At 45.0% G+C, this 27,128-nt stretch overlaps 1 protein-coding gene across 8 annotated transcripts in view; it reads right to left on the bottom strand.

Moving 5' to 3' along the window:
• DIP2A (disco interacting protein 2 homolog A) overlaps positions 1–13,531 on the bottom strand; it is a 149,319-nt gene extending 135,788 nt beyond the window's left edge. For 3 of the 8 annotated variants that reach the window (XM_077448185.1, XM_077448186.1, XM_077448190.1), the window contains exon 1: positions 13,165–13,528. In XM_077448185.1, coding sequence (XP_077304311.1) covers positions 13,165–13,255 — 91 coding nt within the window. In that variant the 5' untranslated portion in view covers positions 13,256–13,528. Of the gene's footprint in view, positions 1–13,164 lie in introns of all 8 variants that reach the window. The other 5 variants (XM_077448187.1, XM_077448188.1, XM_077448191.1 and 2 more) reach the window with 3 other exon arrangements.
• Positions 13,532–27,128: the final 13,597 nt, after the last annotated feature.

Raw genomic sequence — 27,128 nt, 5'->3', positions numbered from 1 at the left:
TTCTTGCGCAACTTTCCTTTAGATTTACCAAAACCATACAATAGGAGGTCAATCCTAAACACTTTCAATTTGTATGCAATCAGGCAGGCCCTTCTACTACATAGTTGAAGGTAAATCTAAAGAGAATTGAATAAGAGAATTGTATGGTGTATGTAATGCGACTTACAAACAACCTCTGGAAATGCAATGAAAATGTGCAGTTTAACCAGCACTGCTACTAATATGCAAATTTTGACTTTTGAACAAAAGCCCTGATCTCTAACCATTCACCAGGCTGCTGACGCAAAGAGATGTCAGTAACATATTACTGTCGCAGTAAACCTTGGGTGTGTTTGACACAGCCTGGCTAAATCATCTCTACCCTGGCACAGAAAATATTATTACACTGGCAGAGGTTCTAACTCTTCTCTTTTCTAAACAATAAAAGTTCCAGTTGATGTTCCAATGAAAAAAAGAGTGGTCAGCAACCAAGCAGTGGCTTCCAACCACAAGAACAAATGTCTACATGGGATGACATGGCGTTTACTTGACAATACAAACAATTACATGACAATCGTTTCCTGAGAGGATTAGAGCGTTCACACACAAATTAGCCATGATGCACAGCTCTGCATGTTGGTGCAGGTGTCTATAGAGGAGCGTGGGAACTTAAATACAGACTTGGAAATAAAAGATGACATATATACAGAGGCAGGCCAGTTTTCAATTAACTGATCAGGAAAGTTTAATTTCCATCCATCCCACATAATACAATAAACAATACTGCACATGGAACAAAGATTATTTTGGTTTGAGACCTGAAATTATGGACTGAACATTTCTATGAGAAGACAAATAACTAAAGTAAAAATACAGAGAGCAATTTTTAGGAGCACTACCAGGTGGAAATGGTACACTTGTGCTAAAGTCCGCTCAGCTTACGTCTGTTTGCCATATTCCAGAGAGCTCCCCACATATGGTGTGGGTGGGTTTGCTGCTTGAATCTGTGCCATGTGATTTTTGCGCTGCATGATGCATCAAAGGACATTTTGCAAAAACAGCCCGGCTCAGGAGCAACCCTGCAGGTGTGCCCCCTTAAGAAGTGGCTTGCTATAAAAGGCACACCAAGAAGAAGAGGAGCCTGAACGCCGGCGGGAACCAGGGGCTGTTCTGTGCAAAACCATTGCACAGAACTGGTAAGTATAACGTGTTTATTAATTTAGGAGGTATCATTTAAGTTCAGCATTTAGGAGGCAGAAAAAAAAAACCTCCTGGTTTGAATTTTCTGGCAAAAAAAAAAAACACTAAACACCTGTACAAAAATGTTCTATGTGAGCGTTTTTTTTTTTTTTAAAGCCCAGTGTGCATGGACCCTTTTCTAAACCCAGAACCAAAAACATAATATACTGCAGCTTACTAGTCTTTGGTGTGGCTGCAATAGTTTTCTTTTCTGAAACGTCATTTTCTTTTTCACCTGGTAATCCTGCACATAATATTCTACAGTCCCTGGGTGGCTACATCATTCCTCCACTGTATCTATGGAGGGAGACATTGTTGTTACTCTATGTTGCTCTCCTGATATGAATTACGAACATGTCTACATGTCTTCATCTCCAGGGGAGTTGAAAATGTGCAAACAAATACCTAGGAAGGAAGATATTCCTTGGTAAAGCCGAGGGGAAGTGACAAGGACACTGCATTTATGGCAAGACCAACAGGTATTCTCTGTATTTGCTGAAAATCTTAGCTTAAAAAAAAAAAAGAAAATGTAGCCTGCACATCTAAGAACTGCAGAGCTGGAAAGGGAACTAGAGTTGTAAAAGCTCCAGGAGGTCAAAAAGTGGCAGCCTTCACACTTCCTCTGTACGGCTCTCCAAATTACATCAGGCTTTTGGGTCTGTAAATGAGCAATTGGGTAAGTGCGAGAATAACCCCACACAGCAAATAAGTAGGCAAAAGAGTTCCTGGATTACCAGATAACTTTCAAAGTACAATAGTGTGGAATGCAAATATACCAGGGTTAAAAACTGAAGTGCCCAGCGGATGAAATGCAGTCTAAGGACATGTATATTGTAAAGCGCTGCGTAAATTGCTGGCGCTATAAAAATCCTGAATAATAATAATAATAATAATATTAATGTTACGTTTTGCTTACCTTTAAAATGGAAATCTTATGAAATAGCAATAAAAAGAGAATAATAATAAGGGCTTGTTCACATGGGCATACCTAAGCGTACACCCGTGGGAGGGCCGTGTTTTGCCTGCATGGGAAGCACAGGTGTTCCATGCCTCCACATGCAGGCTGTCCCATTCTTCTCCATGGTCCATGGGATGCAGCGGCAGTGCTTGTGATTGAACATCTGTGCAGGCACGGGTGTGCCCCCCCAAACAGAGACACTTTGGGACACGCACCCATGCAATGTCAGACTGGGAGCAATAGCTGTGTCCATGCACATGAATGGGACTGCCTGTGTCACGTCACATTCGGCTACCCATCACGTTTGGCTACCCACTGGGCTGCGTATGCGCGACGCCACCATATGCGTTCCAACACTAATGGTGTTCTGCGATTGGGCAGAATTTTGTGGCCACACCCCTGAGTCCAGGTTCAAGCCCCACCATCCAAGTGGACATAGAGTTAGATTATAATAATGCCGAGTGAAGCGAGGCCATGCCCGAATCATGTCGAGCAAAGAGAGGCCGTACCTGAAGCATGGCGAGCGAACGCATATGGCAGCGTCATGCATGCGCACTCCAGCGGGCAGCAAAGTGTGATGGGTAGCCAAATGTGACGTGACACCTGCATGTGGATGCACAGAACACCCGTGCATCACGGGGAAGCTTTACCTTTATCGTTTTTAAACGAAGCATGGGAGAAAAAAAAATTAAAGGGGTTGTAAAGGCAGAAGGATGCCTTCTGTGCATTAAGATAAAAAGCCTTTCTATGTGCATCAGCCCTAGAGCTGCACGGTTCTGGCTAAAATGAGAATTACAATTTTTTTGCTTAGAAGATAGATCACGATTCTCGCGGCGTAACATCATCTTTCACATTTAAAAAAATTTAAAAAATTGGGCTAACTTTACTGTTTTTTTTTTTTATTCATTGAAGTGTATTTTTCCCCAAAAAATTGTGTTTGAAAGACCGCTGGGCAAATACAGTGTGACAAAATATTGCAGCAGCTGACATTTTATTCCTTAGGGTCTCTGCTAAAATATATATAATGTTTGGGGGTTCCAAGTAATTTTCTAGCAAAAAATATTTCAACTTAAGAAACAAGTGTCGTAAAAAAAATTATGCTTTAAGTGTTTAAACTGCCTGCATTTACACATGGTTAAAAATTTGGCGGACTGCCTGGATTCCCCCCCCCCCCCCCCAACACAGAATTTTATCCCTTTCATCTAAGAAGGAAGAGTTAGTTACAATGTTTCATGTTAAAAACTTGGCAGACTGACAATGTTTTCTTTTGACAGCAGAATGAGCAGATAAGTCTCTCCACTTGTTATATGAAAGAATCAGCAAACTCTGCAATAAAGATCGTTGGAGGAGTTGAATCGAGATCAAGATTTTTTAACGATTATTTGTACAGCTCTAATCAGCCCCCTTAATACTTACCTGAGGTCTATCTCTATCCAGCGATGTCCACAAGTCTCTGGGCCGTCTGGGACTCTCCCTCCTGATTGGCTTAGACACAGCAGTGGCGCCATTGGCACCCGCTGTTGTCAAAGCCAGTAAGCCAATCAGGAGATAGAGGGGGCGGAGCCAAACCACAGCTACGTGTCTGAATGGACACACAGAGCTTGAGCTGGAGCTTGGCTTGGGTGCCCCCATAGCAAACTACTTGCAGTAGGGGCACACAACAGGAGAGAGGGTTCAGAAGCGGCAAAGAGGGACCCAAGAAGAGGGAGATCCAGGCTACCCTGTACAAAGCCCCTGCACAGAGCAGGTAAGTATAACATGTTTTTTTTTTTATTAAATAAAGAGACTTTACAATCAATCACCTTAACAGTCATACCCACCTAGATGGCTGCAGCCAAGAACTGCGCAATTCAAATCCGCTGATGGCTCCGTTTTCGGTTTTCATTGAGCAGTGCCAATAACTGTCAGTCACGGCTCTCTGCTATGGCTCTCCAGTGCTCATTGGAGCGCTGGGCTGTGCGGTGGGGGGGGGGGGGGGGACACTGGCTCAGTCTCTCAGCAGTTCGCTGAGATAGTTGCCGGTCCAGGCAGCTGGGGGGATCCTGACATTAAGGTTGAGATCCCTCAAGAGTCTGAACCAGACTTTAGCCTGCTGTCGGCTGAAAATGGGTCACAGGAGAGCAGAACGCAGTGCACTCCTGTGACCCACAGAAGAAGTAGAGACAAAAGTGCTTTAGCCTTACTTCTTTAAACAAACCGGTAAGGGAGGTGACAGCTATCCAACGCACTCCGAAGTGTCAAATGTCGAAGATGCTCCTGAAGAAATTTACGACTTGCAGCCAACCAGCTGAGCAGAGTATAAACTCTTCTTCTGAAGGCTGTTTTTTTACATGAAAGAGAGAGTTTTATATTTGCTAGCCAAGCAATGCCCAACAACCATCAGCTAAGATTATTTAAATCTACAATGCTTTTCTGGAAAGCAGCCCATCAGCTGCATAGAATTCACATAGAGTTGCATCCCCCAATACTGTTCTGTGCCTGGATCTTGCCTAGAATTCATTACAATACCAGAAAGAATTGTTACAATCAACTGGACATTGACAGTCTCAGCAAAGATTCCTTGCTTTGACAACTGCCTCAAGTGCAAACATTCTTTTGTAGGTGACAGATTCTCCTTTAAATCAAAGGATACAAAGACCAAAAAATAAAAAAATAAAAAATAAAAAAAAGGTCTTTAAACAAGCATGTCAAATCAATAATTTGGTATATGTCGAAAAATGCCAAAAGGATTTTTAGACATTTACTTTTTTTTTTTTTTAAAACAGAGCAGTTATTGCTATATTGAATAGCAAGATCAATGAAGTAATTAAGCAAAGCGCAGTTTAGATCTCATCCTATGCAGATGCATTCTGCTGAGCAAGCATCTGAGATAACACTCTTCACGCATGTCACACAAACCGCTATATTAACACAGTGAATTCAGTTCATCGCCATGTCTACAGATCCATCTTGTGAAACCAAAATATACAAATTAAAATAAAAAAGGCAATGCCAAGTAATTAGGAATATCAATCACTAAATAGGGAAGGTCATCCAGGAAATGCTGCTAAAGTCACAAACGCTGAGTTCACCTAAATCTGAGTTCTGTAGAAATCATTGCATTGGGTATTTAGTATAACATAGTGCTGGGATGGAAGAATTCATGTTCAAAAAGAATTTTAGCCAACACTACCTGCCAGAGGGCTGTTGGATTGGGCCAACATATCTGATCTCGCTCTTAAATCTTTGGTTTCTCAAAATCTAAACACGATTAAAGAAAATGTGTAACAGGATTGCTAAAATTTGTTTGAATGCAACATGATAATCTTTATGGTTTCAATGTTTTATAATCTGCTGCTGTCAGATTTACCGCTGTTGTTCATAAACAGATTGCCCTAAAGCCACTCAACTGTCATAATCAGAATTTGTATCATTTATCGTGAGAAAATGTGCTTGTCTTACTTCCTGCAGACTCATATCTCATATGTGAACGTTGGTTCATGATGTCTTATGGACAAAAGGAGCAACATAAAAAAAAAAAGAAAAAAAAAGAAAGGAAAAAAAAACAAAAGAAAAACAAAAGAAAATAATGAGAAAAAACATATTCTTGCCCATATTAACCAATCAGGTCTCATCTGTTATTCATGATACTTCTGATTGGATGCCAACAACAAAGTCTGCAGCTAACATAGATCTCAGATATTTAGTATACATTATGTGACAGAGCTAGGCCCTGCCACATTGTGCGTTTAGGAAATAGATACAGATTCGCACTTAAGGCCTCATGCACACATGAGCTCAACGTTGCTTTTACAGGCATTTGAGCATTTTTTACCCCTCTGCCTCCATGTTAGTCTGTGTCCATACACACTATAGGCCAGTGATGGCGAACCTTGGCATTCCATGATGCTCATGCACTCTGCAGTGTAGTTGAGCATCATGGGAAATGTAGTTCCAAAACATGTGGGGTGCCAAGGTTCACCATCACTAGAGGCAGGGGCATTAAGGCTAGATTCACAGAGGTGTGAATTGTAGTGGCAGGAATCAGTGGCTAGGTGCAGCCAATTGCGGCTCACTGCCCAGCCAGGGATTACCCACGGTGATCACTAGTGGACGCACACAAAACTGGTTTCAGTTTCCTCCGGGTTTTGACTCAAATTGTTATCTGGAGCTTGGAGATTTCAAAGAGTCCTGGGAGGGATAACATTCAATCCTGTGTCCAGGTCTTATTGGAGGCATCAGGGTGGGTGTGCATGCTTCCTTAAAAGCCAAGCTCAGGGCTCCCATTTTGGAGACAGAGTCCTGTCAGAAAAGAGTTGTGTGCTCCAGTCAGAAGGGATGTGTGTTCCTGCCAGAGACTGCACCCCATTTTGGGGGGTATCCTTGTCATGGGACTGGAAGAGTCGGAACAGCTGTGCAAGTCTGTGGAGGCTGAGAAAGCGGAGGCGGCTATCAAGTCCAGGGAGCTGGAGGGAGTCCGTAAGTCTATAGAAGAGTGAGAGAGCCCAGGGGTGCCAGTAGAACCCTATCTAGAGGCAAGGAGTGGGCCTGTACAGTGAGCTGCTGCACCAAAAGGCTGAGTGAGCCAAGAGAGCTGGGTCTCTAAAGAGGGAGCCGGGTGACTTGGCATTTTCAGTTCCTGCTTTGATTTGTGAAGCTACGTGGATAACTTTGTGTTGGGCTTTGCTTTTCCTTTTCAATAAAAGTGGGCTGCTATACCCTAAATACAGGTTACTATCTGTCAAGTTGAATCCTTCAGGAGAGGTTGAAAAAACGTCCCGTGTACATGAAGCCTTAGGGGAATTCAATAAAGCTGATGCACTACTTTTCTGGTGGTAATCTCTCTTGTTAATGTATTATGCCTAATTCATGAAGCATTTGTAACACTTTTGGTTCTGACACCGACTCGTGCACCAAATTCAGATGGTTCTAAAATTCGCCACACAAAATGGAGCTAATTAAAGTGGTTGTAAACCCTTACAACACACTTTGACCTACAGGTAAGCCTAGATTAAGGCTTACCTGTAGGTCCACGAAATATTTGCCGAAAGACAGGCACCGCTGTCTACGGCGCATGCGCCGTAGACAGCGGCGCGCAGGCGCACTGAGCGCGCTGCGGTCAACGGCGATATGCCGCGAGTGACGTCATCGCGGCTTCGCCGAATGACAGCGGCGGAGCAGCGAGACCCACCGAGAAGATGGATGTGGCGGACTACAGGGGACAGCGGTGACTTCGCTGGCTCCTGTGTCAGGTAAGTGACACATAATGGACTACTATGCGATGCATAGTAATCCATTATGCTTTACCTTTGCAGGGAATGAAAGAGGAAGAAAACTCATCAGGGTTTACTTCCTCTTTAAGACAAACTTTCTTGCCATACAAAGTGCAAAACTATTTTGCTAAATTGTTTTAGACAGGTATATGAATTCATTCACCACTTGTTGAATGCATGAGAGACACTTTCGCAAAATCTGCCTGCACCAGTCTTTATGAATTCCCGGGAGTATGTATTAAAGTTTTAGGCATTTGTTTTAGCCAATGGAAAGCAGTAGGTGGTGAAGTCTAGTTCCTACAAGTTTAAAAAAATAAAAACCTGAAAAATGCTTGATTTGTGCATTTATACTAGTGGTGCACTAAAAATAGTGCCAAAACCAAAAAATTCAGGATGCACTCAGCCGAAATTGTCAGTTATATAAAAACATTTTTAAAATTATATATTATAAATAATTGTATTATATTCCACTTTGTAATTAATATCACAAATTTAAATGAATATGAAATTTATTGCCGTCCATTATCGGCACCTTTTGAAGCAATGTTAAAAATCATGTTTGCTGCATTCTTGGTGCATATTTGGTCAGACAAAAAAAAAAAGCACCAAATATGCACAATCGCATTGAAAAAGCAGCAAGAACGCATCAAAAAGCCATTATTGCATTTGGCACATCGCTGCTGAAAACCCTACTTTCAGCTGATAATTTTTGATGGCCGAAAATTTGGTGCTCTGGTGATCACTAAATTAAACACATTTCCATTCAAGTCTACGTGGCCACAAATTCCCAATTCAGCCTCAAAAGTAGCTAACACAGCTTTTGGTGCGTCAGCTGTTGAGCTACACGTGCCTGAGCACTCATACTTTCTTGAGTTTTGTAGTGCTGAGCTGTTATGTAAAATGAATTTCAATATTTTAAACTGGAGGTGTTCTATATATCATCAGTGAACAGAACGCCCCCAGAAATGTTATTTCCTGCTGTGTGATTGGTTCACCGATTTCCTAGAAATCTTCAGTACGATACACGTAAAATTTTACGCATCCCCTGAAATAAGAATTTCAGTTCTGCCCCATCAGTAAATACTTCTAAGCGGATGCAGAACCTATAGTGTTTCCTCATTAGAACACAAACCGTGCACCAGGCCATTATAATAAAGTGGAACCTACCAAGAAGTAGTCGCACCAGCCTAGTGCATTACTGTATAATTTAATAAACGTAAAAAAAAAATCAAATATACTCACAAAAGAAGAAAGACACAGGCGTAACATGTAAAAATGCCATCCAACATCGCTCCATCAAGTAGGGCTCAGCTATCATGTTTTGAGGGCCGAGCTTTGAGAAAGAGGGCATGGCTGCACCCTACTTGATGGACTGACTTTGGGTGGCATTTGTACATATTACGCCTGTCTTTCTTCTTTTGTGAGTATATTTGATTTCTTTTTACATTTATTAAACAAGATACTTAAACAGGATCCTTATGTTCCTATCTGTGAAAATGATTTCCCATTACTGTCTGTGGGTTGCTCTGCTTATTTAACAAGCCCAAAATAAATGTGCATGCAGAATTTGAACTACCTCTGCTGGCTTGTTTGGAATAGGAATGATAACAACTACATCATTTATGCCGTGTGAACAGCCCTAAACTGCAGCATTTCATCTCTATGTTTATTTGGTACCAGCATGGTTCTCTGCAACAATCTTCAACATCTCAGTGCCGTGTAGCAGAATAACATCTAATGTAATACAGATCATGGGAGTCTTTAAGTCACACTCACAAAACTGATACATAGAAATAATTTAAAATTACTTTAAAACAAGAGTTCAGTTTTGACACCAACTACAGTGCTCTGAGATGGCCTTTGAAGACCCAACTTCTCATTGCAACCACAGATTTTGTGGTCGGAATGTCCGACCGTGTGTACAGGGGAAATTTCCCAAATGGTACACAGACCATAAATAAATAACTTTTCAGGGGTTATGACCTTTTCTAAAAATAAAAAAGTAAAAGTTTTAGCTATAAAATATAAATACAGCAGACTGTACGGGTCTTATTCACCCCCCCCCCCCCCAGAAAAGCAATCTGCAGTGGATCACTTTTCAGAGGGCATTCAACATATGGCTAGGAGGTGATATATCAACTCCCCAGAACCTGCTTTAATTCTGTAAGCTTGCACCACAACCACATACATTGCACATAATTGCAGAATGGCCCCCTTCAACGGAATGGGTCATGTTTGGCGGCGGTATTGCCCAGCAAACACAACAGGAGGTATACTTTTCTTGGGGCCAAGAAGCAAATCATCAAAGCCACTGAATGTTTACTAACCCCTCTGGCTGCCATTGTAGTTTAAGGGGGGCAGACAGGGGCATCTATTTTTGCCCCTCTTAATGACAAGTGAACATTAGGCCTGAGCCCTTGTACACACGGTCGGAGAATCTGTCGGAATGAGTCTTATCGGACCGTGTCGTCAGATAATCCGACTGTGTGTGGTATGCATCGGACTGATTCCGTCCGACCCAATTTTCCAACATGTTGGAAATATTTCCCGACCAACTGGGCCGGACGGACCTAATCCGATCATGTGTAGAGCATTTTGATCGGACCAAGTGCCACGCATGCTCAGATCAAATTCCTACATCAAAGCTATTGGCTACTAGCCTGAATGTAGTCCCATCGTAACGAAATTACGTCATCACGTTCTGAAAGATCGGATTTTTCGCCAACTTGGCCCGACCGTGTGTATGCAACAGTTTCGGACACAATCCGTCGGACTAAATCCAACGGATTTGGTTGGCAAAATCTCCGACCGTGTGTACGTGGGCTAACACATTTTGCCAACTTTTAAAAGTTAATCCAGTTAAAAAAATAAAATAATTGCTACGCTGTGTGGTACTGAATGACAATCCTCTCAAATATGAATGAGAACGCTAACAGGATCCAAATTAAATTAATGCAAAACTGCATTTATGTGATTAGCACAAAACATCTTCTCCACCAACAAGCTGGATTCCTCCAAATAAGAGACAAGGCAGGGCTGGACTAATCCCAGGAGCCAGGTAGCCAATCATCCCTAAAAATGACAGCGGGTGTCTATCTTATGACGTTTCCTAGTTGTTGTCAATGGAGCTGGCTCCTAAAAAAGAATCCAGCCAACTTGTGGATTGGCCAGACAAGATCCTAAATTCCATTTTAATTGGTCCACCCCGGAGTCTGTGGAGCATCTTTGATGTTCACATTTCCAGCAACTTCTCTACTTAGTACTACTACACTGGGCTGTCAGACATTTCGATTTCATATTGTTCATCTATGTTTGTAGGTGTATCTCCAGATTCAGGGAAAAAAAGTAAACGTTGTGCTATCTGTCCACAAACACTGATGGCTACTAATAGGAAGGAGACCTACACCACACAGTCTGTAGTCTCAGAATAACCAATCAGACTAATCCTTCTTCGCAAAGTCATCTATTTGCTGAAAGAAGGTTGAATCCAATGGGCTGTGGAGATTCCAAGTCAATCATTTTGTTTGCCCCCATCCAACATTACCCAGTACATCTGTGTTTTTTGAAGCCATCTGCACTCACCTGGCATAGCTGCCAATGCTCAGGCTAACCACGGAGCTCAGGGAGCAGTTAGGCAATCAGCCACAGACCAACCACACTCAGAGATCTCAGCTTCATATAAACACAGCTGAGTGTTTCCATTTATTCCCAAGGAGGAACAGCAGTCAGAGAAGATCTTCTAAACTGCCCAATCGATGTTCACACTGGAAGTGATTGGCTGCCCGGTGTCACCGAGATCTGAATCATGTGCCTGGCGTCACCCCGACATCAGGGATGTGAGCTAGGTGTCACTGGGGACGGGAGATATGAATTGGGTGCCGGTGTCACTGGGGACGGGAGATATGAATTGGGTGCCAGTGTCACTGGGGACAGGAGCTATGCATTGGGTGCCAGTGTCACTGGGGACTGGAGATATGAATTGGGTGCCAGTGTCACTGGGGACTGGAGATATGAATTGGGTGCCAGTGTCACTGGGGACTGGAGATATGAATTGGGTGCCAGTGTCACTGGGGACTGGAGATATGAATTGGGTGCCAGTGTCACTGGGGACTGGAGATATGAATTGGGTGCCAGTGTCACTGGGGACTGGAGATATGAATTGGGTGCCAGTGTCACTGGGGACTGGAGATATGAATTGGGTGCCAGTGTCACTGGGCACTGGAGATATGAATTGGGTGCCAGTGTCACTGGGCACTGGAGATATGAATTGGGTGCCAGTGTCACTGGGGACAGGAGCTATGCATTGGGTGCCAGTGTCACTGGGGACTGGAGATATGAATAGGGTGCCAGTGTCACTGGGGACTGGAGATATGAATTGGGTCTCAGTGTCACTGGGGACTGGAGATATGAATTGGGTGCCAGTGTCACTGGGGACTGGAGATATGAATTGGGTGCCAGTGTCACTGGGGACTGGAGATATGAATTGGGTGCCAGTGTCACTGGGGACTGGAGATATGAATTGGGTGCCAGTGTCACTGGGGACTGGAGATATGAATTGGGTGCCAGTGTCACTGGGGACTGGAGATATGAATTGGGTGCCAGTGTCACTGGGGACTGGAGCTATGCATTGGGTGCCAGTGTCACTGGGGACTGGAGATATGCATTGGGTGCCAGTGTCACTGGGGACTGGAGATATGAATTGGGTGCCAGTGTCACTGGGGACTGGAGATATGAATTGGGTGCCAGTGTCACTGGGGACTGGAGATATGAATTGGGTGCCAGTGTCACTGGGGACTGGAGATATGAATTGGGTGCCAGTGTCACTGGGGACTGGAGATATGAATTGGGTGCCAGTGTCACTGGGGACTGGAGATATGAATTGGGTGCCAGTGTCACTGGGGACTGGAGATATGAATTGGGTGCCAGTGTCACTGGGGACTGGAGATATGAATTGGGTGCCAGTGTCACTGGGGACTGGAGATATGAATTGGGTGCCAGTGTCACTGGGGACTGGAGATATGAATTGGGTGCCAGTGTCACTGGGGACTGGAGATATGAATTGGGTGCCAGTGTCACTGGGGACTGGAGATATGAATTGGGTGCCAGTGTCACTGGGGACTGGAGATATGAATTGGGTTCCTCTGTGTCACTGGGGACTGGAGATATGAATTGGGTGCCAGTGTCACTGGGGACTGGAGATATGAATTGGGTTCCTCTGTGTCACTGGGGACTGGAGATATGAATTGGGTTCCTCTGTGTCACTGGGGACTGGAGATATGAATTGGGTGCCAGTGTCACTGGGGACTGGAGATATGAATTGGGTGCCAGTGTCACTGGGGACTGGAGATATGAATTGGGTGCCAGTGTCACTGGGGACTGGAGATATGAATTGGGTTCCTCTGTGTCACTGGGGACGTGAGATCAGAATCGGGTGCCCCTTGTCACAGGGGGCGTGAGATGTGAATTGGGTGCCCGGTGTCACTGGGGGCGTGAGATTAGAATTGGGTGCCCGGTGTCTTTACATGATCGGCCCCAGGTTCCATGATTATAAAGATAACCTTAGAGACATATTCCTCTGAGCCCCCCACACTGCCCGGCCACCAGTCACACCGGGGGAGGATGGGTTTTATGATCAGCCTTGATGGTATAGAGCTACAAGTTCCAGCATGCCTAGCTGTCAGAGTGTGCCATAGCAGCCTGGCTATTGCAGTGATCTGATTGGCTGGGCGCTCTTACCTTCAGATAACTCGAGCTCCAGCTCGGCCAGGCTCTCCCGGATCTCCACCGGCAGTGTCTCCAGAATGGCACATCCCCCTCTCTCCGCCATCCCGGTGCTTCTTGTGTCATACGACTCAGCAGCAGCAGCTGGCAGCCCGCATACCCCCCGCACAGGGCCCTCCTCCGCCGGCCAGCCAGGGCCTCTCCGGCACAAGGATCACAGTCTATGGCTCGGTCTGCGGCCGGTGTGCCACACTCAGCACTGCCCCCTCCCTGCTCTCCTCAGGCCTCTCCTTCCTCCCTCTGCCTCCGCTCCCAAGTCCACAGGACCGGCCTGGCGCGGGAACGCGCTTGGGAGCGGCCCGGGAGCGCGCGGTGAAGTGGGGTGTGTGTGAATGTTATGCCAGCTGCGAATCTGCCTGGTAACAGTATACAGCAGAGCTTGCGCTCGCCCCCGACACTCATTGAGAAGCAGAGAGGCCTGGGCGCTCCTCCTACGCGCGTGCTCGTTTACAACTCGGCATAGCCAGTTCGCCACGCCTTTGCCAACTGATTGGTTACAACATAAGTCGCCTAATTGTCATTGGACTGCAGAAGCCGCACCTTCACACGTGCTGAGCATTACACGATGCTCTTTATGAATGGGCAGCCCATGGCACCGTGCACTGTACACATCCCGGGGGCTGGATCCGTGGGAATCCCTGCACTGTCTATGGGGAGTTCAGCACTGATATTTCCACCAATGGGGCTTTATGGATCTGTACACCACTGATACCAGCCAACCAAAGGTCGTATGTGGTACCAGCCAACCGTAGGGCATCACTTGTGGTACCAGCCAACCGTAGGGCATCACCTGTGGTACCAGCCAACCGTAGGGCATCACCTGTGGTACCAGCCAACCGTAGGTCATCACCTGTGGTACCAGCCAACCATAGGTCATCACATGTGGTACCAGCCAACCATAGATCATCACATGTGGTACCAGCCAACCATAGGTCATCACATGTGGTACCAGCCAACCATAGGTCATCACATGTGGTACCAGCCAACCATAGGTCATCACATGTGGTACCAGCCAACCATAGGTCATCACATGTGGTACCAGCCAACCATAGGTCATCACATGTGGCCAGGTGAGTGATGGAACCAGGTAAGCTGGGGAATGGACTCCTCCCAGGAGTGCTAGCCGTGCAATGGGATAAAAGGAATAGATGGCTGCACACCAAGGTAATGATGAATCTCTTTATTGTAAAATCCGTAACATGAATAACCTCGCAGGTACAGGTAGACGCACTGCACTTAGTCATGCATTTTTTACATTATATGTGGTACCAGCTAACCATCGGTCATTACATATGATATGTGATGACGTATGGTTGGCTGCTATCATGTGTGATGACCTATGGTTGGCTGCTATCATATACATATACTGTATCACTTTTATTCCTATTACAAGGAATGTAAACATCCATTGTATAGGGGAAAAAAGCATGACAGGACCTCTTAAATATGATATCTGGGGTCAAAAAGACCTCAGATCTCATATTTACACTAAAGTACAATAAAAAAAGTCGTTTGAATTTTATTTTTATTTTTTTTAAAAAGGTCCCTTTAAGAGCTATGGGCGGAAGTGACGTTTTGACGTCGCTTCTGCCCTGCAATGGTATGGAGCCGAGCTGGGGCCATCTTCCCCTCAGTTAGCTCCATACCACAGACCGAGAACTTTTATCTGAAAGCCAACCGCCCGCTGAAGAAAAGGATACCAGGGTTATGGGAGCTAGCTTCTGCCATAACAACGATATTCCTCTTCAAACAGCCGACGTATAACGACGGCAGGCGATCGGCAAGTGGTTAATATTTTAATAAATGCTTTGGGGATAATGCACTAGGCTGGTGCACCCTCTTTTGTTCATTTCTTCATAGAGACTCAAGGACATCCTCTGTCACAGAGGACAGCAAGGCTTGTAGCGATATCCCCTGTGTTGTGGAGTACCAACTTCATCTCTGCCAGGCTACATTTATGCACAAGAAACATTTGGTGTCTGTGATTTGGCCACTGTGTTCCCTGAGGAAGAGCGAGGGCCTGAAACGCAGACAGGCAAAATTAGTTGCAATTAGATTCTATGTTCTCCAGAGGGGGGAGTGCCTGACCAATGTTGTCATCATGCAGATCATACATTTAGTGCTCATGCACACGGACGTTTTAAAAAACTGGCTGCAAAGCTAGCTCCTAGGCGTTTTTAAGCTGTAAAAAAAACCCAGGACCAGTGCGTTCCGTGGCGTGGAGCTAGAGCTGTAAAAACGCGAATCGCGGGAAAACGCGCATAAACGCGCAACATATTTTCTTTGTTTTCTGAGTGCTATAGCCAAGAGATGTGTTTCTTAAAAAACGCTACTTAACGCTAACGCTAAAAAACGCGCAAAAACGCGCAAAACCGCCAATGCAAAACGCGGTAAAAATCACGTTTTTAACAACAATTTTTCCAGGAATCGGAGCTAGCTTTGCAGCCAGTTTTTTAAAACGTCCGTGTGCATGAGCACTTACAGTTATCCTTGACACATTTTTATGTATTCAATGGGCTGAATGTGTTTTTTATTTATTTATTTTTTACTTATGTTGCCTAAAAAAATATTTTGTATTATGCTATTATTATTATACTGCTATATGCTACTATTATATGTAGCCATGTACTTTGTACCCATCAGGCCCCTGCCACCCGGTTCACTACATGTGGTTCTCCATGCTGCATTTAGCACTTGAGTGTTTATTCATTTCAATGGACAGGATAAATAAAAATTCTGATTAATGAAATAAACGCCTGAACACGTCTAAACACTTTTGAAAAATGTAGCTTAGGTGCTTGTTTAACACAGATTTTCATGTGTACATGAGGCCGCCAGTAAGCTCCTCTTCAAACCTCTTTTATGCCCCTAAAAGCTGTTCTAAAAGCTGAATCTAAATATCACAATGTGCATGGGCACATGGTCTAAAATAGCAGTGCAGTAACTTTTCAAAAAAATGAAATTAAAAATGCCTCTAAAAGTTGTGTTTTTTTTTTTTTCTGCTCGTGTGTGTGAGGTCTTAACATGTACAGTATAAATGCATTCTAGTGGTGGAATATATGATTATTCTAGCCAATAGAATGAGCTTTATGCACATATGCTTCTAAAGGCTGTAAACATGCATAAACGGCAGGAAAAAACAAAAACAAAAAAAAAAAAACAACAACATTCTGTGGAGAGCATATTCAGAACTCTCTCTGCAGCATTCCGCATCTACAGGCGTTTGGCATTTTAAATGCCTCCGCCCATTATATATAATTTTTCTTTTTTTTTGTATAAATGGTCAAAAATGAAAAACGCCTGTAAACAAAATGAGTCGCTGCATTTAGAAGCCTTTGGCACTTGAAATGCCTCTAAACTCAGCATCTGAACTCATTTTTTTGTGTTCCAAAAAAATCTTCTAAACTCAACTGCCTAGAAACTACTATAAATGACCCTGTGTACATGTACTGATAAAGGAGAGTTCAGTGGCAGCTGAAAAAAATGCCCAACTGCTCCTAAATGTCCGTTTACCAGCAGCAGTGTACATGAGGCCTTGTACTATAATCCTGCTATGGGAAAAAAGGATATTTGAGTATAATGTTCTCAAAGAATGCCAATGAGAGGAAAAACTGGAAAGTGATAAGGGCAACCATGCCATCTAGTGTATCATTTGAGAATTGCAGTTGATTTTTAAAGCGACGCAAAGAATAAAGTTCAATCCAGTCAATATTTCTCTTACCTTAATTGTACAAAACACAGGCTGGATATTCATAGACCCTGGGACGTCCCCAAGCAATGAATAAGAACATTTCTGACAATGTCCATTAACCACTTTAAAGTGGCTGAACATCCTAGGACAACCCCCCCCCCCCCCCCCGCAAGACTAGCTCATTATAAATTACTTACCTGAGATCGAAGCCCCTGCAGCCGTCCTCGTACACTGCTCCGGTGGCCCGACATTGCTCCAGGAGTTACTTCTGGGTATCGCAGGCTCTAGCGCTGTGATTGGACGGAGCTGAAATGACTTAATTCCCATGCATGTGGTAATGGCACACTCACTGAAAACTGTACACACATGCCTTTGCTTTAGTGCGCATGTGCTGATGACATTGGCACATGTATATACAGGAGATCTCCAAAACCGTTCAGGTTTAGGAGATATCCCGTGTGGCTACAGGTAAGCCTGATTATAGGCTTACCTCTAGCAAAAAGTGTGTTGTAAGGGTTTACAACCACTTTAGTACCAGGCACTTACGCACCTTCCTGCACAGACCAAATTTCAGCTTTCAGTACTCTCACACTTTGAATGACAATTACTCAGTCATGCCACACTGTATCCAAACAATTTTTTTCTGACAAATAGAGCTTTCTTTTGGTAGTATTTAACCACTTAACAAACGGCCCATAGCCGATTAACGGCTACAGGGCGGTTGTTTAACTCTGAGAAGCCGTTAATTAACGGCCTCCCAGAATTACGCTCTTGTGCACCCCCTGGGGAGTGCACTCGAGAGCATCCTTGATCACGGTAAATGGCCGCTCATCGTGGTCTTTAACCACGTGATCGCTCCGTCAATCGCTTCCAACCTTTCCCTCTCAAGAACTAGGCCCTCAACTGTAGGTGAGCCGGACATGGATGGAGAATCGAGCCTTGGGAGAGCAGATCTGGATGGGAGAGGAACCGGATCCCGGAAACTGAGGAAAGATAGGAGAGGAAACCAAGACCTGTTGGGTCAATGCCGAATTATTGCTATTACCTCTACTTCTTCCCATCTGAGTCTCCACAGAAACTGAAAGACAATCGGGATTGGAGGGAAGGCGTATGCCTTGTGGAACCACCACTGCTCTGTTAAGGCATCTATCCCGTAGGCTTGCGGATCCTTGAACCTCAAATAGAACTTTGTTAGCTTCCTGTTGTAACGGGAGGCGAAGAGATCCACTTCTGGAGAAATCCCCAAGGTTAGAACCCACTGAAAGACATCTTCGTGAAGAGCCCACTCGTTGTTGTCCAAGTGGACTCGTGAGAGAAAGTCCGCTTGGACGTTGAGAACTCCAGGCACATAGGCTGCCGTTAAGTTGGCCAGATTCTTCTGGGCCCAATGCATGATTGGATCTACTTCCCGCAGCAGAGACTGACTTCTGAGGCTACCGCAGTCGTATTGTCCAGCCTGAGGACTACGGATGTTCCCACTATCAGATGCAGGAAGGCCAACAAGGCTAGGAAGGCTGCACGTAATTCTAGAACATTTGACACTATTCCCAGAGAGGGAAAGTCCCAAATGCCCTGAGCCACCTCCGTCAGACAATGCACCCCCCAACCCTTGTTGCTGGCATCTGACGTCAGTGTAATCCATTTGATTGAAAGAAGGGAGTGGCAATTTAGCAGGTTCTCTCGACAAAGCCACCAGAGGAGGGAACCTCTCATGGTCTGAGTGATACCGATGGACTGGACTTTCTCTCCCGACCATTGGCGAAGGAAGCCCATCTGAAAGGGGCACATCCTCCATTGTGCCCACTTCACCATCGGTATGGTGGACACCATGGTGCCTATGATCCTTAGGCAATGAAGAGCACTGAGATGAGAAGAAGAGAGAGCCAGGCGAACCCTGTCCCGCACTACGGCAAACTTCTCTTCGGGCAGAGAGCTCCAAGGAACACGAGAGACTGCGCAGGAACTAACTGGCTTTTCTCCAAATTCAGGAGCCACCCAAATTCCTTGAGGGTTGCGATGACCTGATCCCTGTGTTCCAAGAGACAATCTCTGTCCTGAGCCAGAAGAAGCAGATTGTCCAGGTAATGATGAATCCGGATTTTCCTGATTCTTAATAATGCCATGACTGCTAGCAGGACCTTCGAGAATGTACGAGGAGAAGTTGACAGACCGAAGGGAAGGCATGTAAACTGCAAATGAAGCTGGCCTATGGAGAAACGAAGAAATTGTTGGAACTCTCTTGCCACCGGGACGTGGAAATAGGCGTCTTTGAGATCTATTGAGACAAGCCAGTCCCCTGGCTGCACTGACTGTTGGATCTTGGACAGAGTTTCCATCTTGAACTTCTCCTTTCTTATGAAGTGATTTAGATGCGTCAAGTCTATTACAGGTCTCCATGCACCGTTCTTCTTCTGGACCAAGAAAAGAGGGGAATACATTCCCATGCCACGTTGGTTGCTTGGAACAAGAATAGCGGCGCCTTGATCCAACAAAGATTTTATGTAGGCTAACAGAATTTGCCTTTTTTCTTCTGACACTGGAATGGATGTGGGGACACATTTGAGTTTGGGGACACTGCTGAACGTCCAAGTGTGCCCAAAAGAGACCATCCTGACGGTCCAAAAATCCTGGATCGAGGCCCTCAGATGTGCCGAAAGTGGAATAAACGAGCTCCTACTCGGACCGTCTGGGCGGGCCCTATCTCAAAAGGATTTGGTAGGCTCCTTTTCCCCCATCGAACTGACCTTTGTGGATTTTTTGAGAGACGTCTGTCTGGACCTCCAAGATCTGGAGAATTCCTTCCAGGCCTGTAAACTGCGTGCCTCCCTGGCACGGTCTTGACCCTGCTTTCTTGGAAATGATCTCCTTTGACTCTGCAGACGCCTGTCCTGGGGAAGAAACCCCCGACTTACCCCCAGTGGCCCGAGTTATAGCACTATTCAGCTTATTTCCGAAAAGAGAAGAACCATCAAAGGGAATATGGCACCAAACCTGCTTAGAAGCGGGATCAGCTAGCCAGGGACAGAGCCACAGGGCTCGCTTGGCAGTTACAGAGGAAAGCATAACTCGAGCCACCAGCCGGATAATATCAATCGAGGCCTCCCCCAAGAAAGCCGAAGCCAGCCTCAGTTCCTGAATGGGAGAACCCTTGGCAAGGTCTTCCGAGAAGTTTCTAAGTGTCTCATCAACACTATCAAACCAAACTTCCATTGCTCTAGATAGAACCGCTAAGGCCAAAGCTGGTTTACAGGCCATGCCAGCCGTAAGATAGATCCTCTTCAGGTCAGAATCAATTCTCCTATCCAGAGCGTCCTTGAAAGAGACTGTATCCTCTAGAGCAGTGGTCATCAACCCTGTCCTCAGGGCCCACTAACAGGTCAGGTTTTATGTATTACCTTGGGTAGATGCAGATTAGAATACTGCAATCACTGAGCAGCAAATGATATCACCTGTGATGTATTTCAGTTATCTTGCAAACCTGGCCTGTTAGTAGACCCTGAGGACAGGGTTGATGACTACTGCTCTAGAGGAAGGGTCACGTGTCTGACCAGTCTCATTACTACTGTGTCCACCAGAGGGGAAGACTCTAAATGTTTAACTTCTTCCTCCTTGAAAGGGTAAAGCCTCTGAATCTTGGATAGAAGAGAATTCTTTTTCTCTACTTTGCTCCACTCATCCGAGATCACTTCCCCCAACTCTGAGAGAAAGAGAAAGCTAATACGCTCCTTCTTTAGTTGTTTAAAAAAATGTCTTTGCTTTGCCGGAGCCACTACCGGCTCTTCCCAGTTCAGCGTTTACTTGATGGCTTTGACCAAAGGAGGGAGCAAGGAAAAGTCAAAACCAGAACCAGTCTCTTCTTCCTCAGATTCACTATCTGAGAGGATAGCAGATGGATGGCTAGGCAAAGAGGAATCCCACGTGTCCTGGGCCTGAACATCCCTCCCTGGAGACCTTGGAGACTCTACGGGAGACAAATGGGGGCTTCAAATTTCTTTAAACTGTCCTTGACTAACTTCTCAACCAGAGACTTCAGTTGCTGGTTAGAGTCACTCCTTTTGCCCGTCGCCTTGACATAGCAGGCATCACAAAGGGACTTGTCAGCAGGAACATGTGTCCTACACCCATGTGTCCTACACCCCCAACATAATCCTTCAGCTGCATGACTGGAGGAAGCCGTGGAAGGGCGGGATGGTTCCCGGCTACGGTGACTAGTTCTCGCAGGAGAACCATGACATCTGGATCTGGAAGAGGAATGCCGGCGGTGGGACTTAGACGAATCACTTCCTCGGTGAGAACTCCGGCGTCGGGTAGACCTAGAAGGGCTGAAAAGGAAAAAACCAACTGTGTTAGCGGAACATACACTAATGTTCCACTGTCCCCCCGGCAGGTAAACCCAGGAACCAAATACCTGCTACGAGAGGGCTGGCCACTAGCAGGCGGCGAGGAATCCAAAATTCTGGAAGGGTCCATCAGGGCTGGAATAAAACAGCCCCAATTAAACACAGAGAACAGCTAGGAAAAAAACAGATAGTATGTCCTTTCCCCACAGACACATACCTATTACTGAAGTAATCAGGACTCAGGAATGGTACTGCAGGCTTTACAAGCATCCCAGAAGCTCTGCAAGCCGTTCTCTGTTTTTAAAACTGCCGCCTAAATGACGTCATCAATTACGCCATGAAAAAGCTAGTGCGCATTCGCAAAGCCCGCAACGCGCTTCTGCAAACCAAGCCTCGTCCTCGCGCCGGTCCCGCGCATGCGCAGAACGACCGATCGGCGAACGAGGAAGTAGCTGGGCGGCTGGAAACCAGCCACCCAGCTTGCCAGACACACCGTACGAACGGTGTATGGGGAAACACACAGGGAAACCGACAACAACAGGCACAGAACAACAGAGAACGGCTGCTATGAAAAGGAAAATGAAACTCGCCACTCCTGTAGACGGACACCAGCCGAGGTAGGTCCCCAAACACATGCCGGACTTCGGGGGGGGGGGGGGGGAGACGACTATAGTCACCTGCTAGTAGCTAGGCTCACGACTGGAATGCGGTTTAACCTGTCGATGACCAGGAATACACCTCTTCAGTGCCTCTTCCATATTCCCTTTCCATACTCCGCTAGTAGCTAGAGCTTATTGGAAATATGCGACTCGAAGTCACTCGGCTGGTCCGCAACGCAGGAAAAAATGCAAGTCTTCAGGGTACAAAAAGACACATGCTAGGTCCTTTGGAGGAGGACAAAAAAAAAGAACACGGCCTCTGGCAGGGAGCAAAGATTTATGGGAGTATCATCCTATAGGGTAATGGAGGCGGGACTAAACCCACACGTTGGCTGCCATGGAGTCTGTCAGGAAAAAATATTTATATTGCAAAGAATTGTAGGAAAAAATTACAACTTCAAAAACCTCACCATGCCTCTTACTAAATACCTTGGAATGTCTTCTTTCCAAAAAGGGGTCATTTGGGGGGTATTTGTACTTTCTGGCATGTTAGGGTCTCAAGAAATGAGATAGGCCGTCAGTCCTTCAGGTGTGATCAATTTTCAGATATTGGCACCATAGCTTGTAGACTCTATAACTATCACAAAAAACAAATAATATCCAGCAATTTGTACTTATTTTTACCAAAGATATGTAGTAGTACAAATTTTGGCCAAAATGTATTAAGAAAAATTACTAATCTGCTAAATTTTATAACAAACAAAGAAAAATTCATTTTTTTACAGAATTTTCGGTCTTTTTTCTTTTTATAGCACAAAAAATAAAAAACCCAGTGGTGATTAAATACCACCAAAAGAAAGCTCTATTTGTGTGAAAAAAAGGACAAAAATTTCATATGGGTACAGTGTTTCATGACTAATTGTCATTCAAATTGTGAGAGCACCGAAAGCTGAAAATTGGCCTGGTTATTAAGGGTGTTTAAGTGCCCAGTGGTCAAGTGGTTAATCACTGCTGAGTTTTTTACTTTTTGTCATATAAGCAACAAAAGAGTGAAAAAAAAAAAAAAAAAAACTTTGTTTCTATTGTAAAATTTAGCAAATAACAGGATTTTTAAAATGGCTTACCTGTAAAATCCTTTTCTTTGATGTACATCAGGGGACACAGTGGTCCCCCCTTCTTGGTATACACTTGTATTGCTTGGCGTACAGCCGTGGCCTTGTCGGACTGTATCCTGACAGGACAGTCCCATAGTCTGACTGTCCCAGATTCTTGGGCCAGACGTACTTCCCGAATTTTCCAAAATGTTGGACCTGGACCATCTCCCCTGGACAGAATCTTCTTCCCGGGCTGCTCCCCAGCCTAGAAGGCTGGCATCTGTTGTTAACACTTTCTAGGATACAGGTAGAAAAGATTTTCCCTTTTGCTGGATAACAACCACCAATTTAGGAGCCAAGCGTATTTGGAAAAAAACAAGGCCTGAATCCTTTATTTCAGACCAATAGGATGGCGTTTTGAAGCAGTCTTGCGTGAAAACTGCGTATAAGGGGGGCCTCGAAGGAGGCCACCATTTTCCCCAACAATTGCATGCCCAGCCTAATGGAAGGATTTTTCTTTGTTTTGATAAGTTGAAGTAGTCCTGCAATGGAACGGATTCTTGTCTGGGGTAAGGATAACTTCTTCTGTACGGTATCCATAACCAGCCCCAAGTACTGTAATCTCCTTGATGGTTTTAAGGAGGATATTGCTAGGTTGAGTATCCAACCCAGAGATTCTGAGATCCGACTCTGGTTTAGACCTGAGACTGAATGATCTATTAAAGGTAGATTGTCTAAATAGGCTAGGACCGTTATGACTTGAGCCCTTATTCTGGCTAAAGGAGGTGCCAGAATCTTTCAGAACACCCGTGGTGCTGTGGCTAAACTGAATGGCAGGGCCACAACTGAAAAAGGTGATTTTATATTTCAAAGCGCAGAAATTTCTGGTGAGCGGGAAATATTAGCACATGGACATATGCATCTTTGATATCGATTGATGCCAAAAACTCCCCTCCTTGCAGGATGGACACAAACGATCGGATGTTTAAGTGCCCATTCTGATCTTTGAGATCTAGAATGGGTCTTGCCTCTCCGTTTGGTTCTGGAATCGTAAAAGGTTTGAATCAAACTCTGTGCCCTGTTCCACTAAGGGAACCTCTGATATCACCGACAGATAATAGATGATCCAGAGCCAGAAAGTGAGACTTCTTTTTCTCTGGATCCTTGGGAACATTTTCCCTTAGAAAAAACTATGATATGGAAACTCTCAGAACTCTAGTCGTAACCTAGAGAAAAAGTGCAGAAGCCACCCATCTGTCTTGACATTGTTCCTGCCAGATCCTTGAGAATTGCAGGAGCCTTCCCCCCACCCGAGCAAGTGGGGGTGCCCCTTCATGAGGCGTTAGCATTCTGCTTTGTGGCTTTCTGCCCTTGGGGACTTCCCCTTGAACCTGATGGTTGAGGCAGTCGAGACTGCCTAGAGGCTGCTGCCCCTGGCACAGAAGAGGCAGCACAATTAAAGGAAAAATATTTGAACTTCTTCCTTACTGGTAAAAGAGAGCTTTTCCCATTAGAGATCCTTTGGATGTATTTATCTAGATTGGCTATATAGAGACATTCACCATGAAAGGGAAAACTGGCTAAGAGCTTGTTACATGGTGCTTTGGCTGACCAATTTCTCAGCCACAGAACTCTGCGAGAATGCACTAGTCCAAGCATAAGCCATGAGGCTTAAATGATAGAATCTTTTATAGCATTTACTGTGAAACATAGTGCGTCTGATAAACCAGCCCATTGCTGGGCCTGCCGATCAAGCAGAATTTTAAGTATATCCACAAACTGTTCCTTAATGAACTGAGATACACCAAGCAAGAACCGATACGCTACTGAACTTGCTAAAGACATTTAGCTTTTAGAAAGAAGTTCCAAATTTTTAACTGTTGGATCCTTTAACATCAGTGCATTATCCACAGGCGATTGCAGCATCAATTGCTGGAACCCCCATTTTCTTTCATAGAAATCTTCTTCCATAGGATAAAGTGTGGAATTCAGAATACATAAGCTTTTTTTAGCCATGCATGAATAGGAAAAAATATCTCCAGATGGGGGAGGTTCTAATGAACCCAATTAGAGGTGGGTTGCTCAAGAGCCTGTGCTGCAGGCAGCAAAAAGGTTGAGTAAGGGAGTACACAAGCAACCTGTCTTGTGATGCTACTCCTGCTATATTAGGATCCTCAGAAGAGGATAAATAAGTATCTTCCAAATATTTGGGAAGATCTACCCGATTCCCAGCCTCATGCACCTCAATAAGAGGGTCCTGAGCACTAGATGGGAATCTGCTATGTTTAGCCCCACTATGGAAAGACATATCATCTTCTTTCCAAATTACAAATGGTAGAAGAAAAAAACTCTTGTATGATATATACAGGGACTGAAGTGTTTATGCAACAACAGTTTTTCCTGATGGCTCAATCTGACCAGCTGCATCCCTCTCAGAGGAGGATGACAGTTTGGAAATGTATTTAGTTTATTGTGAAACCATTGACCCATTTAGAACCCTTAGAGGAGTTCCTGGTCCCATTACCACTCATAGCCTGAAGCATAAAGCAGAGCACTACCAGCAAAAGAATGTACACTGCTAGGCTATAGTCCAGCGCTGTAAGCTGCTATTAATCCTAGCCTGGTAAAGTATAATGTGTCAAAAGGGAAATGCCTGTGTCACTAACCTGACTAAGCCACCCTCCTGCTCTGTCCCTCCACAGCCAGCAGCAGCGACACACACACACTGCTTTAAACACTTCCTCCACGTGTGGCCGGCGTCTGACACCGTTAGTCACGTCCCGTGCGAATTATGCCCCCCCTTCCTTTCCTTTCAAAGGAAAGTGTTTTCCCGCGTGAGTGGCAGCTCAGGCGTCCTGTGAAACAGACATGGCGGGGGGGTAAATCCTCTGCGCGTTCTGTCTATTTATTTAAAAAAAGGAAAATGCTTCTGGTATATCAATCCCCCGAAGGGGAAAAGGACCAACATTGGGGCACAGGAGGAGAACCAGATTCCCTTTTCTTACCAGAGGATCCGCTTGTGGCCGGAGAGGAGAAATTAAGGCTTCTGCGCTGTTTTCCAGCAGCAGGCGGTGAGTGCTCAATATAGCCCCCAGTGGTGACACATAGGCATGACAGCATTATACATAGGGAGATTTTCTTAGGAATTTCTCCTTCTTACCTCATCTCGGAGCTGGGTTATCTGAAATAAACCCAATCATCACCCTTCGCGGTGGGCTCTGAAACCTTCAGGAACAGGGGAACCTCAGGTGATCCACAATCCTGGACCTGCGACAGCACCGTGCCAGTAAAAACTGTATGGCCTTACTACCAAAAAGTACTGGATCCCAGGGTCCAGCTCTCTAAAAGAGACGTGTTCACAAGCAAAACCTTGTTTCTTTGGACACGTGGCCCAGGTGCCATTCATTTAGCCCATGAAAAGGACATCAGAATGGATCCTGTCAGCATGGCTAGCCCCAGCAGGGAAGCTTCCAGTGGAGCTCAGCACAGCACATCTTTACTCATGACCAACACCTTAGACATTGGCGAAAAAACTCCCAGTAGTGGGAGGGGTTATATAAGGAGTACCCTTCTTGCCTAAGAGCGTGCCAGTGTCCATCACCCATCAGTGGCCCCTATAACCCACATAGTAAGTACTATGGCTCTGTGTCCCCTTATGTAAGAAAAGAAATCGGATTTTTGTACTCGCCGTAAAATCCTTTTCTCTGAAGTTCATTGACAGACACAGCATGCTCAATCTTGACCTTAGGGTTATATCGCCACTTTCAGGAGAGGACTAGGCGGAACATGTAAAAACAGCAAAAACTGCACAGTACCGCCCAGGGGGCGGTCCTACTGGCTATAACCCCTCACTCTGCCTCCAGTAGCTCAATTCATCAAAAAGCAGTACAAACATAAAAAGGAGGGGTGGGTGCTGTGTCCTTTCAATGAACTTTAGAGAAAAGGATTTTACAATGAGTACAAAAATTCTATTTTCTCTTTTGTTCATTGACAGACACAGCATCTTCAATCTTGACCTTAGAGACGTCCCAAAGCAGTGTAAAAAAACGAGGGGTGGGAACAGCAAGAAAATAACTCCACCCAGAGCTCCTCAATGGAGGAGTTGCAGCCTTAAACAGCCGCCTGCAAAACCATGCGGCCGAAGCAAACATCCAAAGATGCGCTCACATCAGCTTTGTGAAAATGTGAACGGACA

The sequence above is a fragment of the Lithobates pipiens genome, unplaced genomic scaffold, assembly GCF_037356315.1.
Source record: "Lithobates pipiens isolate NorthernLeopardFrog02 unplaced genomic scaffold, aLitPip1_a1.2 Scaffold_22, whole genome shotgun sequence".
NCBI classification, from domain to species: Eukaryota; Metazoa; Chordata; class Amphibia; order Anura; family Ranidae; genus Lithobates; species Lithobates pipiens.
Note: the sequence above shows the minus strand (reverse complement) of the source record. Positions and strands in the feature narration are given on the sequence as shown.